The following is a 17,195-nucleotide window of genomic DNA, read 5'->3' on the forward strand; positions in this document are numbered from 1 at the left end:
ACTTTTAAGATGTCATGAGTCTGAACTGCATTGGCAGAGAAAATTTAATAGTTTAGAAGATGGCCTTCTGGAGTGGTTCTGGCATATGTCTGCATTGAACATGTTTTTATCTGGCCAATGATCAGAAGAAAAGACTGATGTTATTAGACTTAGGTTGTGTATAGATAGCTTCAATTGCAAGAAAGGTTGGATGCAATGTTTTCAGGTTAGTTTTTACAAGAGACTTTTATTTATTATGTCTTATAATTTGGTATCTTTTTTCTTTCAAATACAGTAAAAGAAACAGCAACTTTGTATTAATTTGCTTAGAGATTTTACAGCAATTTTAAATAACAAGTTATCAGATGACTCAGACATATTATTGTGGGGAAATCATGATGTCATTGAACACCTGCAGGTTCAACATTTTTTTGATAAAATTAATTAAGCAAAAATATAACGAAATTTGAGTTTCAATGTTAATCTTATAGTAATGCTATGGAGATTACTGTAAAAACGATTTTTGATGAACAAAATGTAAATAACATAAAATCTATTCCATTCATATGATTGAAATTTTGTGAGGTAGTAGTAAATAGATTTTAAAATGAATATCTGTTGAAATTTGCAAACTTGCATGTTAATTTTTTGCATGGGAACAACTTAAAATCAGAATGCTTGGGCACCACATATGTCATCAACAAGTGGTTTTAACACTTTTAAATAGCCAATAGCAGATTTAAACTTTATAAAGCCTCATAAACTTATGGAATTAAAATCATTTGCAGCAAAGACATGGTATAACATGGCACTGTGTCTCTGAAGAGTCAGTATTGGTTAACAAGGAGATAGTGAATGACTGGAAGACAGGTCACAAATTTATTTTAGATTCATATATATGTTTAATATGAATGAGATTGTTTGGTAGGCTGCTTCCTAATAAGACTTTTCTGTGAAAGGGAAAGTTTTCTGGGAAAGCTGAGCAAAGAACAACATGGATGGGACTGAAAAGCTTTGATCTTTGGTTGTTGACAAATCAGTGAAACCCAGGTACTTCAGAAATCTAAGCCACAACACTTTCCTTGTGATTATACTGTAAATATTATAAATTAAGTCAAAACACAGATCTCCCAAGACTAGCTTGTGAAATTAGATACAGATGGCATGCTACAAAAGGAATATGCCTCCAGACCGATGTACTGAAAGATATGTCTGTGAAAACACAAAGCTACTCTGTCTTCCAGCAAACACATCATCTCTGTTGTAGCCAGTAGACCAGAGCATAATCTATCATTTGAAATACTTATTGAGGATGACTGATAAAATATTCAGTGTGTCATGTAGAAGACAAAGAATACCTTGTCTCCATAATGGAGCATTCTCAATGCACTAAGGAATGTGTCTTATTACTGAGAAAAAGTTATATCTGAAGTGATTTTCAATTGCTTTAGGAAGGCTTCTTTTATTTTTTTTTAAAAATAGATGTGGAAAATGAGCCAGAAATAGGCTATGAAGATCCTGTAGAAAAATGGACAATTCTACAGGAATCATTAAATCTTTAGTCTGATTTTAGAGACTACATCCAAATTGATAATGAGTTGACAACCAGTTAGATTCCCATGAAGGAAGAATTAGTGAGAAAAGACATTAACATCAAGGGAGAAAATGAAGTGGAGGCAATAGATGATGAAGTAGAAGAAGCAGGTTATTGCTTACTGCCATAAGCACATGCTGAGAATGCACTGGCAGTGCTGTAAAATGTGTTAATGTGTTTGATTCACTGCCAGAACTTTTGAGTCATTTTGACAAGTTCAATGATCTTGTTAAAATGTCTGAAGTTGAAAGAACACATATTAGACAAAAAATAATGCAAATGCATATTGATTCATTTTTCAACTGACTTATAATATAGCTTATATTAATAAAATATCACAGCTTTATTAGTCAAACTATGTACTCTAATTGTTTTTATTAATGTTTTCAGCATATTGTCATGCCATCTTAATTAAAATACAGCTGTGATTTAAGTTGTCTGCTGAGGGACAAAAACATCACGTTTGAATTGAATTTAGTTTAAAATGAACCAAAATATTCATTATGTTTGCATTTTTTTTAGTCTCCTGAACTTCATGATAAAGAGGTTATACTATATGTACAAAACTAGTAAACTAGTATTGATTATAATTGCTTGTTTATTTGAAGGAAATGTAATAATGGTAAAACATCACTAATCTAACAAAAAGTTAATTAATTTCATTTTAAGTATGTACAGTACATTACTTAAATAGTATGCAAATATGAAATCAATAAATTAGGAAATGACGAACACCTAATTAACAAAAAAATTATATGTACATTCAAACCATAATTTAACACCATCATTTGATTATTTCTGAAATTTGCACTAAACTGAAGAACCTGAAAGAATGAGAATTATAATTCTCATTGTTTTAGGTTACTTAGTATAGATCTTATTGGGCCACTGTTTTCAAATTTCAGACCTTAGAATTCCAAATGTACGGATGAATGCATTGATACATTTTTCCATCCATCCTTTTTTAATCTTGAGAATAGAGTTAAGACCAGATATAGACAACTTAGGGCCAGCAGCCCTGATTAACTATATACTAACTTAATTCAAATTATTTAGTATAAATTTAGATAATTCAAAGCTAGTATATTTTATATTTCAAAAACAAAACTTTAAAAAAGAAAGTTGCATGTAAATCAACTGACATAGTTATCCACAAGATTCATATGTTCTATAAACTGTTGGGTAGAGGCAAAATTGTCAGGTTTTAGTTTTAGATGATTTTCAGATCTACACTCAAACCTGTTTTTGTGCGATTTTTTATATGTGCAATGTGTTTTGTGCAATTATTTTTGTGCAGTATATCAATTTGATTGAAATTCATATACAAAAAATCACACAAAACAAATCGCACAAATAAAAAATTTCACAAAAAAAGACCACACAAAAACAGGTTTGAGTGTATACATTTACAGTGATTAAGCATTGAAACTATGCAAGTTTATATTTAGCATAAAAAGTTGACATTGAAAAGAAAATGTGATATTGATGCTTCTAAAACTAGTTTAATATCAAAACAGATAATTTTGGCTTGAATTTCTACAGATGATTGAATTAAAAAGACTCAATGATATATCATTGTTTTACAGTGTTAGCTTTTAAAAAAGATATGCATTTTATTTTTAAGCTTAAAAACTTGTGTATTTAGATTTTAACAGTTGACACTAAATTGTGTAAAACCTTTGCTTACATTGTTGTTTTTTAAGTTTTGTATTTACCTTTGTATGCTCTACATTTGATTATATATTTGTATATTACAAATAGAGAGACTATTTCTTCAAGTTTTCTGTGTTTCTTGTATATTTTGGAAATAAATAAATTTTTCTGTTGATGCTTCTGAGTTGATCTGTCATTTCAAAATGAAATGACAGATCAATTCAAAATGTTTTTTATTTAAATATTAAAATGTATAATTTAGCTTACTGTTTAATCATTATATTATAAATACTATGCAATATAGAATAGTGTCAAAAAAGATTTGCAATAATGAAATCAAATTGCATTCAGAATGAAAACAGAGTTTTTTCTAAAATAATAAATTGTTATAATTAATAGAGAATCATTTCCAAAATCCTATTGTTGCTGGAATTTCTTTATGTCATTAGCAAACATAAGTAGAATATCATTATCATTATACAACCTGATATAATTAGAACATCATTCAATAAAATATTTTCTTTTTCTATCCACAGGTGTCAAATTTATGTGGGAGGGCACAATAGAATCGTTAAAACAATTGAATTCTACTCCAGGATCTGGATGCATTTTGGCACATTGTATGGGTTTGGGTAAAACATTACAGGTTATTGTTTTTACTCATACATTATTGACAAATGAATTTACTAAAAAAGTTATAAGAACTTGTTTGGTCATATGTCCATATAATACCATACTAAATTGGGCTCAGGAATACGAAACATGGTTGGATGAAGATGAACTCAAACTAAGTGTAAGTTTTTTATTAATAGATATCTTTAAAATCTCTATTCTTTTCTTCTCTATTCTTCTTTAATTAATGAATTATCAAATATTCTTTTGATATTTATTGTTTTCTTTAAATCACTTGAGTCGAAAAATACAAATACTTTGTTTTTAAACAGTTCAAGCAATGGGATCGGTTATTGATATAGTTTAATAAGAATAATCTTTAGAATGAAAATTTTTAATATTTTGAAATCAAAAGTTCTAAATTTTACATATTATATAAATAATAGAAGTGTTTCAAAATAAAAACAAAATTATTTCCCTATTATTATACAGGGTGTCCCTATAAAATTATCTGACTAAGATGATGAAAGATTAATAGTGTAACTTTCATAGGGGATATCTAAAAGAGAAAGATCACACTCAGAACTAAACTCAAACTGAAGGAAAGTATTCACAGAAGCTTTTAAGTTGTTAACATTGGTATTTTACACAAGGTCAGTCTGAATATGATTATGCTTACACAAAGGTCCATACACAATGACACCAGCATTATCTGTAAGTTTATGTATGTTTAAGTAATGTTAAAATAAAGTTTCTAATGAGTGTCCTTTTACTTCATTTGTATCGTTTTCAGGGAGTGAATTTGATTTTACATGGGCCATCCTGTATAATAATATAAAATTTTTAAACACAAAAACAATAGTATAGCAGAAAAATTTTGATATTAAACTGTAAATAATTTAATTTCTTTTAAAATAACTTTAGATAAAATGATTTTAAAGTTTTAATATTAGATAAAATTGTTTAAATAGAAAATTAAAAAAAAAAAATTGACTGCTTCTAATAAGCTTCAAAAATTTAATACAAAGTATTTTCTTATGTAAATTTTTCATAAAATATAAATACAAAATTTGATATTGCTAGTTATTTGGGAATTAAGATAGAATAAATTTAAATTATTTATGGATATTTAGTATAAGTTTATTTATTTATTTCCTCTTGAAAATTTGCTGTAGAATGGCTTTTTTCTTTAATACAAATTATTTTTTAAATTTTGTACTTCATGAAGTGCTGTTTTTTTTAACAAAATAGAATATATTGAAGGAACACTTGAGATATAATGATTTCCTAATAAAGAAAATGTGAAATAAGTTTTAGAATTGATTCTTAGATTGTTTTAAAGGTTTAAAACTTCCTGGTAAAAAATTTGCACATAATTGTTATTAAGTTGTAAAAATAAAAGTATAATTAAAGAAAACTACAATTTGCTTATAATTAATTTTACATTTTTAGACTGTTTATACAGGGTGATTTATATAGACCTGAATCCAAATGTTTTTATTATATCTAGCACTCAATGCCTTCAACATAAGTGGAGGTATACTTCCTGAAAATCTAATTGATTTCCATTCATTTATTCAAGATTTATGATAAAATAATTTGGGTTTGGTTATACAAATCTCCATGCATATAAAATGTCTGTATACACATACATAATAACTCAAAACTGACAGATACATAACAAAATAATTAACCTATTTCTTATCAGAGTTATTTAATGGGAAGTAAATAATTTTTAATCATCTTTGCAGGGTGTCTGTTGGTCATGAAAGTCACAAAAAAGTCATGAATTTTATGAACAAGTCACAAATTTTTTTTCATCAATAATTACGCGAGAAAAATTTTTCCAGTTTGTAAAAGGAAAAAAAATCATTTACAAAGAGTAAATTATCAATAACTAATGCAAAATGTTGAATATTCATTCTGTATCCAGATATTGGATACTAAACTATTTATTACTCTAAAATCAGATAACTGGCTACCCAATAACTGCAATAACTTTTTAATATAAATTTTTAAAATAAAAATTTTGCAGTTATTTTAACTTATTTGAATAGGTTAATTGCATGAATTGTCTTTATCACAGATAAAGATTTTGTGTAATTTACAAGCTTACTAGAGAAAGCCAATACAATACACAATTTACTTTCATGTAAGTAATTTGATTCTCATTTCTGTGTTATAACATGAGAACAATGAAATGAACAACTAAGCACAAGCAATCAAAGGCAAACATTATTAGAACAGGATGAGGGTCAATAACAATAAATTGTTTTTGATGCATGCTTTATGAATTTATTTATTGAAATGAAAATTTTAGAAAGAATTGTAACATTTATACTTTCTAATTAAAGGAAATCCTCATTAATATGATATTTAAGGGTTGAAATAATCATGACTTCTTATTAACTGAAATTTACATATATCTGTATATTATGCCAAATGCCATGTAACAGATGTAATTTATTAAGCAAATGGAATATGGCTACATATACATTAATTAATAATAATAATAATATAAATAAACTGCAAGTAAACAGCACATCTGGTGAGGACCTCACAGGTTGCCAGATAGGTTTTATAAATGTAAAGTAGAATTCCTCAAAATGTAGCCTAAATTATTTTTAAAGTGGCACTAAAAAGTAATAAGTCACTCAAATACAGTAACCTAGAATCCTATAAATATCTCAATGCTATTTGAACATTTGCTATTTGTAGCCTGTGGAAACTTGATGTCAGAACCTCTAACACACTTCTCTAGTTAACAAAAACTTTTATTTAAACGAAAAGGAACGCTACAACTTCACCCAGATCGCTTTAACTGCACGATGGAACTTTCTAGACTTCACATTGGATATTTAGAAGGCAAGCATAACTGGTTGACTTGGAAATATAAAATTTGCATCATGTTAAAGAGTATTCCTGGTGCATTGTGAAGGAAAAATTTTGAAACCGGAAGAATTTGATTCTGATACTTCAAACGAATAAAGAACAAGGTATGAAAAAGAACTATTAAATTTTACTAATTATGATAGTAGTGCCTTGTTGGTTTTAACTTGCAATTTGTCTGAAGAAACTTTAAAGAAAGTCATGCGTTTTACGATAGCACGAGATGTTTGGTTAGAATTACATAGATTATTCAAAGGTGTCTGTGAGGACAAGGCTTACGATCTTTGTATGAGATTTTTTTGTTATAAATGTCAAGTTGGAGATGATATGGCCAGCCATTTATCAAAATTAAAAAACATTTGGAATGATTTGAATGTAGAATTGACAAAGGATAAAGGAATGGAAAAATTGCCAGATTTATTGTTAATTTGTAGTCTTAGATACGTCACTTGACAACTATTTTTCATTTAAATCAAGCTGGCTTCTTATTTTAAGAAGCCAGTTTGTACCATAAATAATTTAACTGTTCAATTGTGCTTGTATGAAAGAGCTTTAGTTTGTATAATGAAAACGAAAATCAGGAGGTCTTAGTTACTAAGAAGCTGTTCAAATCTAAACCAGCGGGAAAATCTAGTTCGGATCTAGTTTGTCACTATTGTCACAGAACTGGTTATAAAATGAAGTATTGTTTTAAAAGGAAAGCAGACAGTAAAACTAAACAAAACGGTAAGGGGAGCTCACAACAAAAACGTTCAGTATTGCCATGAATCAACAGATGAAAATGTTAATATTTTCTTTATTTTTGAACACTTTCCCTCATTGAATGATCTGTTGGATATCTATATCCTTGCAAAGTGATTCAAGTCTTAGTTTGTGTAGTGATTTTGTCATTATGTCAGCTACCTGGAATTCTGTGGCCCCTCTCTTTGCCACAATGGTTCCATCACCATACTAAACATATTAAAATGAGACATTTCTTTGTTCACGAGCTAGTTACTGATGGAACCATTGTGGTGAAGAGAGTGGTCACAGAATTCTAAGTAGCTGACATAATGACAAAACCACTACACAAACCAAGACTTGAATAACTTTGCATGGATATGAATATCCAACAGATCATTCAATGAGGGAAAGTGTTGGAAAGCAAGGAAAATATTAACATTTTCATGATCTGTTGGTTGGTGGCAACACTAAATGTTTTTGCTGTGAGCTCACCCTATTTTTTTTTGTTCTGTTCTTCCCGACTTTTTTTTTCAGACGTAGACAAACTGTGTGAAGTTGTAATGTTCCTTTTTTGTTTAAATAAAAGTTTTTGTTAACTAGAGAAGTGTGTGTTAGTGGTTCTGACATCAAGTTTCATCATAGCCCAATCTTGCAATCTCAAAAACCAGCTGTATTTAATGAAATAAGAGAAAAAAAGGGTAGTCCACAATTAAGGTGACACTTGAAAATTTGTTACTGTAAAAGCAGAGTTATATTGACCAGATGAGGGTTGCTCTTGGTCTGTTGTTCTCTTCTAGCATGGAGGCACTTTTTTCTAAATGAGTGAGTTAACGTATGCATATTTATAGTTTGAACAGAATTTTCACTTTGAATTTTGAAGTAGCCATATTTTTAACTAACCAAATTCCTTAACATGTAAATCTCTATATCCCCAGCTGGGACAAAAGTACAGTTATGAACTAATGGGATTTTGAACTATCCAATTAACGAGGATTTCTGATATATTCTTATATGTATAGAGAGAAGTTTAAACATTGCAGATTTTATCTCTTGAGAAAATCTTTAACCTCAAAAAATACACTTTGAAACATTGAACATAAAAGGTGACATTGTATTTTCTGTAGAGGGTTTGGGGTTTTCTTCTACATCTCTCATTTTGACATTATCTTTGTTTGTGTTGCTTTATCAGAAAATACTTCATCCCAGTGTATCAAATACTCAGCACAAGGGATATTAATGGCTGTTTTTTCTTATGGAAATCCTCTTGTTGGTCTTTCATCTGCACCAGGCTTCAAATAGCTTCTAGCTCTATCTCTTCTGAAGTCTGTGATAGACATTGGTTATACTTTCACCATTTTATGTAGGACATAAGTATTTACTACACCCTGTCTACATCTCTTGTGACAATATATCACTTTTCTCCACAGACAGCTATTGATGTTTCTCCATAAGACAATTATGCTGATCTACACCATTCATGTAATTGTTATAATCTGCAAACATTTTTTTTGTGGAACATAAATGTATTTTTTTTACCAAACTCTGCCTTTTTACAAATGCCATTGGTTCAATATAATCAATTTATCATTCAAATCATCATCATCATCATCAATCATATCATCCAAATCAGGTGGAAGAGCAATAATATCTGATTCAATATCATTAGAAAAAAGACATTTCTGGACTTTCTCCATTGTTTTGAACCCTAGTCACTTCATTCTGAAGGAATTATAGATTAATGCAATTTGAACTGTTCTTGTTTGAGAATGGTTCAAATTGAATGAAATTTGAAATGGAGAAACTATCAATTCTATATTCATATTATGACAAGAAAAAAGGATATTTCTAAATAAAAAATAAATAAATCTTGAAGGATAAAATTCTTACCAGCAAAGTTTAAAATATACTGATCACTCAAAATTTCAGAGTTTGACTCACGTTGAAACATACTATTTAAAACTGAAACAATATGTATCACTCTAAGAGGTAGAAAACAATTGAAAGAAAAGCCTGTTTATACCATTAGTGCTCTGTCCTTTAATGAGGTGGGGATCTAATGGGTTAAACCAATTCTCCATGATGTAAAGAAGAAAGTTAATTCAGATTCTGTGCCTATTTTTAGAATAATTATAATAAAAATAATGGAAATTTTAAAATTATTAATGATTTTAAAAATATATTGATTTTCTAATACATTTTAAAATATGTGGATTGAAAAATAAAGTTGTTAACTCTTCTGGATATTTTTTGAATTTTTTATTTTTATTAACATGTTTACTGCATCATAACAGGAAAAGAATTAGTGTGTGTCAAATATTTTTTAATATAATACATTAATTTTATAAAAAACAATTTGCCAGAGCAATAAGTATTGAAACAGAAAATGCTTTTTATAATATATCAATACATTTTATTTATCCAATGTGTTTGTTTAATGATATGCTGATGACATTTGAGCAAAATTTTTTGATTTTCATTTCATGTAATTTCTTACTTCTGGATTATAACTGTTCCAATATATCAATGATCAACCTGGCACATTATTGCCAGATTTATTATGGTGTCTTGGGATAGTTTAACTTTTTATTTTTAGTTTTAATTCTAAAAGATTATTTATAATTATTCTGTATGATAAAATATCTACACTGATTTCTTTTAATTCTATACATTATATAAGATTTATTTCATTTTTTTTAGAATGTACTTTTCTATAAAATTGAAATTAATCAATTTTCTAGTTATATTCTCAAAAAAAATAAAATTACTACTCATTCTTACTACCAGATTCTTTTTTTGACATTACATCATTTAAACTCACTTCTAAAAATAGCTGGGTCATAACAGATATATAAATTGTATATTCTGAAACCGTGTCCTCATTTCTTTGGATGATTTGTTATCACTACTAGGTGCTTATATAGACATGTGTCAATTCTATCATCAACTTTTATTTGGGAAATTTTTATTTGTCGAGATGTGTTTCGGGTCTAAGCCCCTTATCTGTCGGCTACATAATAAAACCAAGTAAGAATAATCTTGATTATAAATGTACTCTAAACCTTAAAGTGTTCTGATAATGAAGTATATTTAATAGAGAATAGGTAATTTGAAATAAGTTGTACCTTCGAGATGTTTGGTGAACGAAAAATAGCTTTTATTTACAAAAAGTTTAAATGTAAGCACAATTTTAATTTAAAAAATTTTTAAGACATTTTTAAATGTAAAGATTTTAATAATGGAATGTATTTAACAGTGAATTAAAATATGATGTATTTTAAATTATCATACTACAAGATATCCTGGGAAGTAATGGTATGTTTTAATTGTCATAATATTAAACATTATCCCTTTATTTCACCAACAGACAATTAGGCAAATCGCAGGATTAACAACTATTGCTAATACAGGACTACTGATTTTGCATTCTACTATTCTAAGATTAGACATAATCTGGCATTGGTAACTAATCTACCAAATTCAGGCAGTTAGTGTACTATTCTCGGCAAACATGGTAGATTTGTCTTACTTTGCAGACAAATGTATGTGGCAAAATCAAGCACCTCTTGTCATCATATAATACAAGAAGAAACCATTCTATATTACCTCTATTGCAGTTATTGATTACTTTACATTTTTATGCCACTGGAAACTTTTATCACAAAGTGGGAGATTTGACTTCAACATCAAAATCAAGCATATGTAAGATAATTAAAATTGTATCTAAAGCTTTGAGGAGCCTTTCAAAAAAGTACATCGCATTTCCATCGACCATGCTGGAATATAGAAAAGTCATTAAAAAGTTTTATGATATTGCCAAGTTTCCAGGTGTTATAGGTGCTGTAGATTGTACTCATATTCCAATTTCATCTCCTGGAAGAAATACAGAATTATTTAGAAATAGGAAGGGTTATTTTTTAATCAATACCCAGGTACATTAAATTTTATATTATTTTTTTATCAGAGTGTTTACATGAATAAATTCTGTAGGTATTTAAATTTTAATAAATATAAATATTACATATTTCATTCAATTAATATTTTTAGGTAGTCAGTGATGCTATTATACTAATAAGAAACTTAGTAGCAAGATGGGCTGGATCAGTACATGATTCTACAATATTTAATAATTCAGAATTATGTCTGAAATTTGAGAATAGAATTTCTCCTGTCACATGCTAACTTCTAGGAGATGGTGGCTATCCCTGCAAACCATATTTGATGACACCACTTTTAAACCCAACAACAAATGCAGAAGTTAAATATAATGCTGCTCATATTAAGACTAGAAACACAGTAGATAGATTATTTGGAATATGGAAGAGTAGATTTTCTTGTCTAAGGTTTGGTCTTTGAACTAAACTAGAAACATCACTTATTATTATTGTTGCTACTGGTGTTCTCCACAATATAGCTATACTGTGCAAGGATGATTCACTTGTTTTAGATATGGTTATTCAGCTCGAAGAATGTAATGGAGATGACGCTGTTCAAGGCAGAACAGCTGTTAGGAATACAATAATACAAGCTTTCAATGAATGAGAAATATGTAGTTATTAATTTATTATTGAAATTTGTGTGTAATTATAGACTTTGATATACATAATTCATAAATAAAGCATTATAAAATTCAAATAAAACTTTTGTAAAATAATTTATTATTTGTATAAACAAAATTTGTTTATGTATACATATATATAATCTATTTGATTATCATTTGATTATCAGTTGTGTTTGATAAGTTAATTAAACACAATGCAAATTAATATAGACAGTATTGTATTTAATAATAAACAACAAAAGTTTCTTGGAAAATGTTAATTTTTCAGATTACGCTTCCAGTTTTTAATAAATTAGTAGATAGAAACATATTTCTAGTTAAAAGGTACAGAACTTGAAAAGAAAAATAAATAAAAATTGTTATAAATACTGTGTACTAGTCTTTTTGTTTCTTTTCCTTTAAAAAATGTTAATTTAAATTTTTAATCATTAAATTAGTCTATTAATTGTTAATATGTTATCATGCTAAGTCAAAAAATCCTATTCAGTAGTTAGTTTGGACTTCTGAAAGAATTCTGTATCACTTTTATCAAATTTGAATGTGTAATTAGAATAAATTATTGCATAAAAGTTACAAATAATCTTTAACAAAATAACTATAAAAGTTAAATTTATTAATAAGACTATTTTTTAATGCTTTTTAATTTTTCTTGTAGTAATTCTATTTTTAATTGTTGTTCTCTTTTTCTTCTTGTAGGAGTTCAATTCTACAGTCATGCTCTCTCTTTCTTCTTAAATCTTCCTTCATAAAATTCATTTTAGCTCTATTCTCTTTTTTTTAAAAAATGCATTCAAGCTTTGTGATACTCTAGTGCATATTTATCAACAATTTTAAAATTACTGCGATGACTATTATTGGGTGATTCATTTGTTGTTGGATCATCAGAAAATTCTGATGGATTCACTAGACATAAATCCTGTATAAGTACCTGAAAATATGTGTGATATATAAATAAACATTATTTTAAAAGTAATATAGCTCTAAAAATTAATTTCTTTTTGGCTAATTAGTTTTTAGTTTCAAAACATTATTATAATTAAAATATTTTACATAATTTATATTAACATCAAATTATAATTGTTGATAAAAGTTTTATTACTTTTATGCTAATTTTACAGTACTCTATATACAAAGGATCACTAAAGTACAATCCTAAAAATAAAGGGAAATATGTATAAGGGGTATTAATTAACTATTTAACACTTACATTTGATGCATTCAAAGTTTCCCTATTTGATTCTCCTGATTGCTGTCACAGTAATGCAGGAAATTTGGCGATAATGCCTGAAAATAAATATCAATATTTATAACTTTATTTAATAAATTTTCATTTATTATTATTAACTGCTTTATTACTGTTTAGTTTTGATTGAGTATAATTAGATATAAACAAATTTACCTTTGACAGGGACATTAAAATCAGCATCACTGTCAACAGGATTTGAGAGAGGCATAAATTGCTCGGGAATTAAGGATAAAATTTGTTGGGTAATTGGTGGCGTAGGACACTCGATATCGGCACATACCCCTCCTCCAGTACTCATCCGTGCTCATTCATTTGACACCACATCTTTTCTTACTTTCTGTTTCAAATTTTTCCACAAAATTTTCAAGTTTTTTGTGTCGCATTTACTAACCTCAGGAAACTTATTAAACTCTTCAGTTAGATTTTGCCACATTTAAGTTTTTTTTCTTTAAGGATATTGCATTTGTTTCATTTGATTTGATTATATCTTTGTACTTCTCGATTAATTCCATAAAGTATTCTGTTTCTCGATGAGAAAAATCAGGTTGTCGACTTTGTATCTTGTCTGCCGTGTTTGTATCTAAGCACATATTACATCTTTCCAAAATATCCAATCAGGTAATGGGTAAGAAAATTTTCTAGCAACGCTGGTTTTGAGATGATTGGATTCACTAATCCTGTTCTTAATACCTCGGAATTTACTAAACCTTCGCTAAAATTTGTTGGTGAAATCCTCGTGTCGGTAATCTTAGTATTAGTCTAATCACCAGATTTACAAATACCACGATTAGGCAATGTTGGTGAAACACCCCATATGTGATATAAAAAATTTATATTTCAGTTTTTATTATGTAGCCGACAGATGAGGGGCTTAGGCGTGAAACACGTCTTAGCAAATAAAAAATTCTCGAATAAAAGTTATGATAGAATTGCCAAGTGTCTGTATAAGCACCTAGTAGTGATATCAAATCATCCAGATATAAAAATATTACATATAGATAATAATTGAAAACAGGTATTTTCAGTTGTAAAGAATTCTAATTCATTCATTAATTAAAGGGTACATATAGTGAGAGGTTTTAAACAGTAAATTATTAGTTAAGTTGAATAAAATTGAACTAAATTATTAACATATTGGATGAAAATGCAACTTTAATTTAGTCTATAATTCTGATATCATGTTTATAAGAAAATTATAAATTATCTGAAAATATCAGAAGTAAGAAATTACAAATAATGAAAATTACTTGTATAATAAAATGTTGAAAATATTCTTTGGAAAAAAAGAATTGTATCAAAAATAGGAGTTTAACATTCAAATATTTTATATGAAATATGTATTAGGAAGATAATTTATGATATACTTGGCATATTGTGCAGCAGTGAATGTGTTAATATTAGATAAAATGAAATGATAAGTATTATATATTTTCTAATTTTTATAGGTTTTTGAATTAGCAAGTGTTAAAGACAATTATCGCAGAGCTAGTTGTTTGGAAGAATGGAAAGAAAGAGGAGGTGTCATGATAATGAGTTATGATATGTTTCGTCTTCTTGTTCAAGAAAATAGCAAAAGAATACCTAAAAAGTTAAAAACTATATTTACATACACACTTTTAGATCCTGGTTAGTAACAGTTTATTTTTTCTGTTGTTTATTTCTCAAGTTTATTGAATGAAAGATATTCAAAGAAAATATTTAAAACACTTTAAACTGAAATATTGTAATTGATTATTTTTTTTACTCCTAAAAATGAAATAATTGCTACATGAAAAATACAAAGTTTATTATAAAAAAATATATAAGAATGATTTTCTGAGAGTTGCAAAAGACAAAATTTTTTCTCTGTCTGTATTCATGTAATCAAATTTCAAAGTTTTTAAATAGAGGAAATATAGCATGTTTGATTTTTTAAATTTTTAAGAAATGTTATCATTAGGAAATTTTTTAATGAAAATACATTTATTAGATTTAATTTTTTATAATTTAGTTTTTAATAATACAGTGCCTTTTGGTTTGCAATATTATGAATTTACCAGTTTGAAAATTTTTTAGTAATTGGGCTGCGTTTTGAAAAAATTGTAGACCTATAAAGTTCCACTGTCATTCACTTTCTTTAATATCAAGAACAGAGTCAGATAGATGAAAGCCATAACTAGTTATAGAAAGATTAGAGGCAGAAGGTTCCAATTAACTATATATGAACTTCCAATGCAAACTGGAAGTAATGTTACTTCAATTCAAAAATTTTTTCCTGAAAGGAGTAAGACTGTTATGACTATTGCTAATGCAAAAGTATGATGTACAGGAGCAGGACACTGCTGATTTGAAGGTGGAGAGCATATATTTTAAATTAAATAAATTTAAAAAAAGATTAAAAATTGCATCCCAGCATTGCGACGTGTCATTAAATAATTGCTCATTTTTTTGTTATTTTTTCAAAATTCTTAAATCATAATCCTATTTATTGAAAGATGCTTTGAAGAAATTTTATTATTTATTAAGTTAAACGTAGTCTTGGATTTAAACTTGCTAAGGACAGTTTTACTTCGTTTTTGGTGAAAATACTTCAAAACTTTAAAACTAAAATCATTGTTCATCTATCATCCAGAAATATTGAAAGTAAAGCAATGGTTAAAACAAATTTACTAGAATTTAAAAGAAATAATCTATATATCAGTTCAGATGGCACATTTGGTAAACTGCTGATATATGGATTATTTTTACAAGGGTTGTCCCAAAAGTAATGCACAGTTGGCTCTAACTCGAAAATATTCATTGAAGAAGATACAAGTGATTACAGGCCTTCAAAATAATCCTCTCCCTTATCAATGCACGCTTGCCAGCGACACAGAAGTGCTTGGATTCCGTTTATAGCGTCTCCTTCTTATTGAGCATCCGAGTCTGTCGGGTCACATTACTTCGAAGCTCTTCCTGCATCAGAAAACACACCCCGGAAGCGGTTTCTTCAGCTTGGAGAAGAGATGGAAGACTATAAGCCGGGTGGTGGAGCTGTTCCCAGCCGTATTTTTTCAGAAGTTTGATGATCGGTGAACTGATGTGCAGGCATGCATTATTGTGCAAAATCAACACACCACTTTGCAACATTCCTGGACACAGTTTACAAATTTTTGGGCACAAGACATTCTGAAGAAAGTTTTTGTAGTAAGCTCCAGTGACACTAGTACCTGTTGGAACTCAATCTGTGGCGATTACGCCACATTTATCGTAGGCAAAGATCGTCATTTCTTTCATTTTCGACTGTTGGCAACGAACTTTTTGTGCTCCTGGCAAACCAGGACTCTTCCAAACATCACTCTGAGACTTCATTTTGGGCTCAAAGTCACATATCCAGGTTTCATCAGTTGTGATGATGTGATTGAGGAAGGTTTCACCTTTATTTTCATAACGTGCAAGCAATTCGCATGCAATTTCCAAACATGTTGCTTTTTGTTCGGCTGACAGGAAGTTTGGTATCCTATCAGACTGTTCTTGTTGTCTTTTCGAATTTTTGGCATTCTCCCTTTAAACAAGTCCCACTATTATATGATATCAACGTGTTCTTAAGACTTTAATGTACACACTGACGCTTTGATCAGCTGTCTACATTGCCTACAACACCTGCTAGAGCGCAGTGTGCATTACTTTTGGGACAATTCTCGTATCCAACAGAAAATCATTTTTGTAATGTAAATTATTATTAAAGAGTTTATTACTATTGTTGAACAATACTTTGGGATATCCACCAGATTTAGGAAAGGTAAAGATAATCTGATATAAAATTTCAATTTATGATACCAAATATTATCTTTTCAATCATTAGTCGTTAGTAAATTTAACAAGATGCTGCAAAATAGTAACATGCCTTTCAAAGAATAGTAATTATTCTATAGTATCTCGAGGACATTATTCATACAAGTTCCAAGCACGCATTCTTGTTT

The 17,195-nt window shown here is 28.4% G+C and overlaps 1 protein-coding gene and 1 pseudogene across 4 annotated transcripts in view; both read left to right on the top strand.

The window, feature by feature from the left end:
- Positions 1–17,195, top strand: part of LOC136975091 (transcriptional regulator ATRX homolog) — a 123,587-nt gene that overhangs the window by 56,966 nt on the left and 49,426 nt on the right. For all 4 annotated transcript variants that reach the window (XM_067270089.1, XM_067270090.1, XM_067270091.1 and 1 more), the window contains exons 12-13: positions 3,763–4,019; positions 14,700–14,880. In XM_067270089.1, coding sequence (XP_067126190.1) covers positions 3,763–4,019; positions 14,700–14,880 — 438 coding nt within the window. The remainder of the gene's footprint in view (positions 1–3,762; positions 4,020–14,699; positions 14,881–17,195) is intronic.
- On the top strand, positions 11,129–11,803 carry LOC136975164 (putative nuclease HARBI1 pseudogene; annotated as a pseudogene).

The sequence above is a fragment of the Centruroides vittatus genome, unplaced genomic scaffold (genome assembly GCF_030686945.1).
Source record: "Centruroides vittatus isolate TY-2023 unplaced genomic scaffold, ASM3068694v2 contig_364, whole genome shotgun sequence".
Classification (NCBI taxonomy): Eukaryota; Metazoa; Arthropoda; class Arachnida; order Scorpiones; family Buthidae; genus Centruroides; species Centruroides vittatus.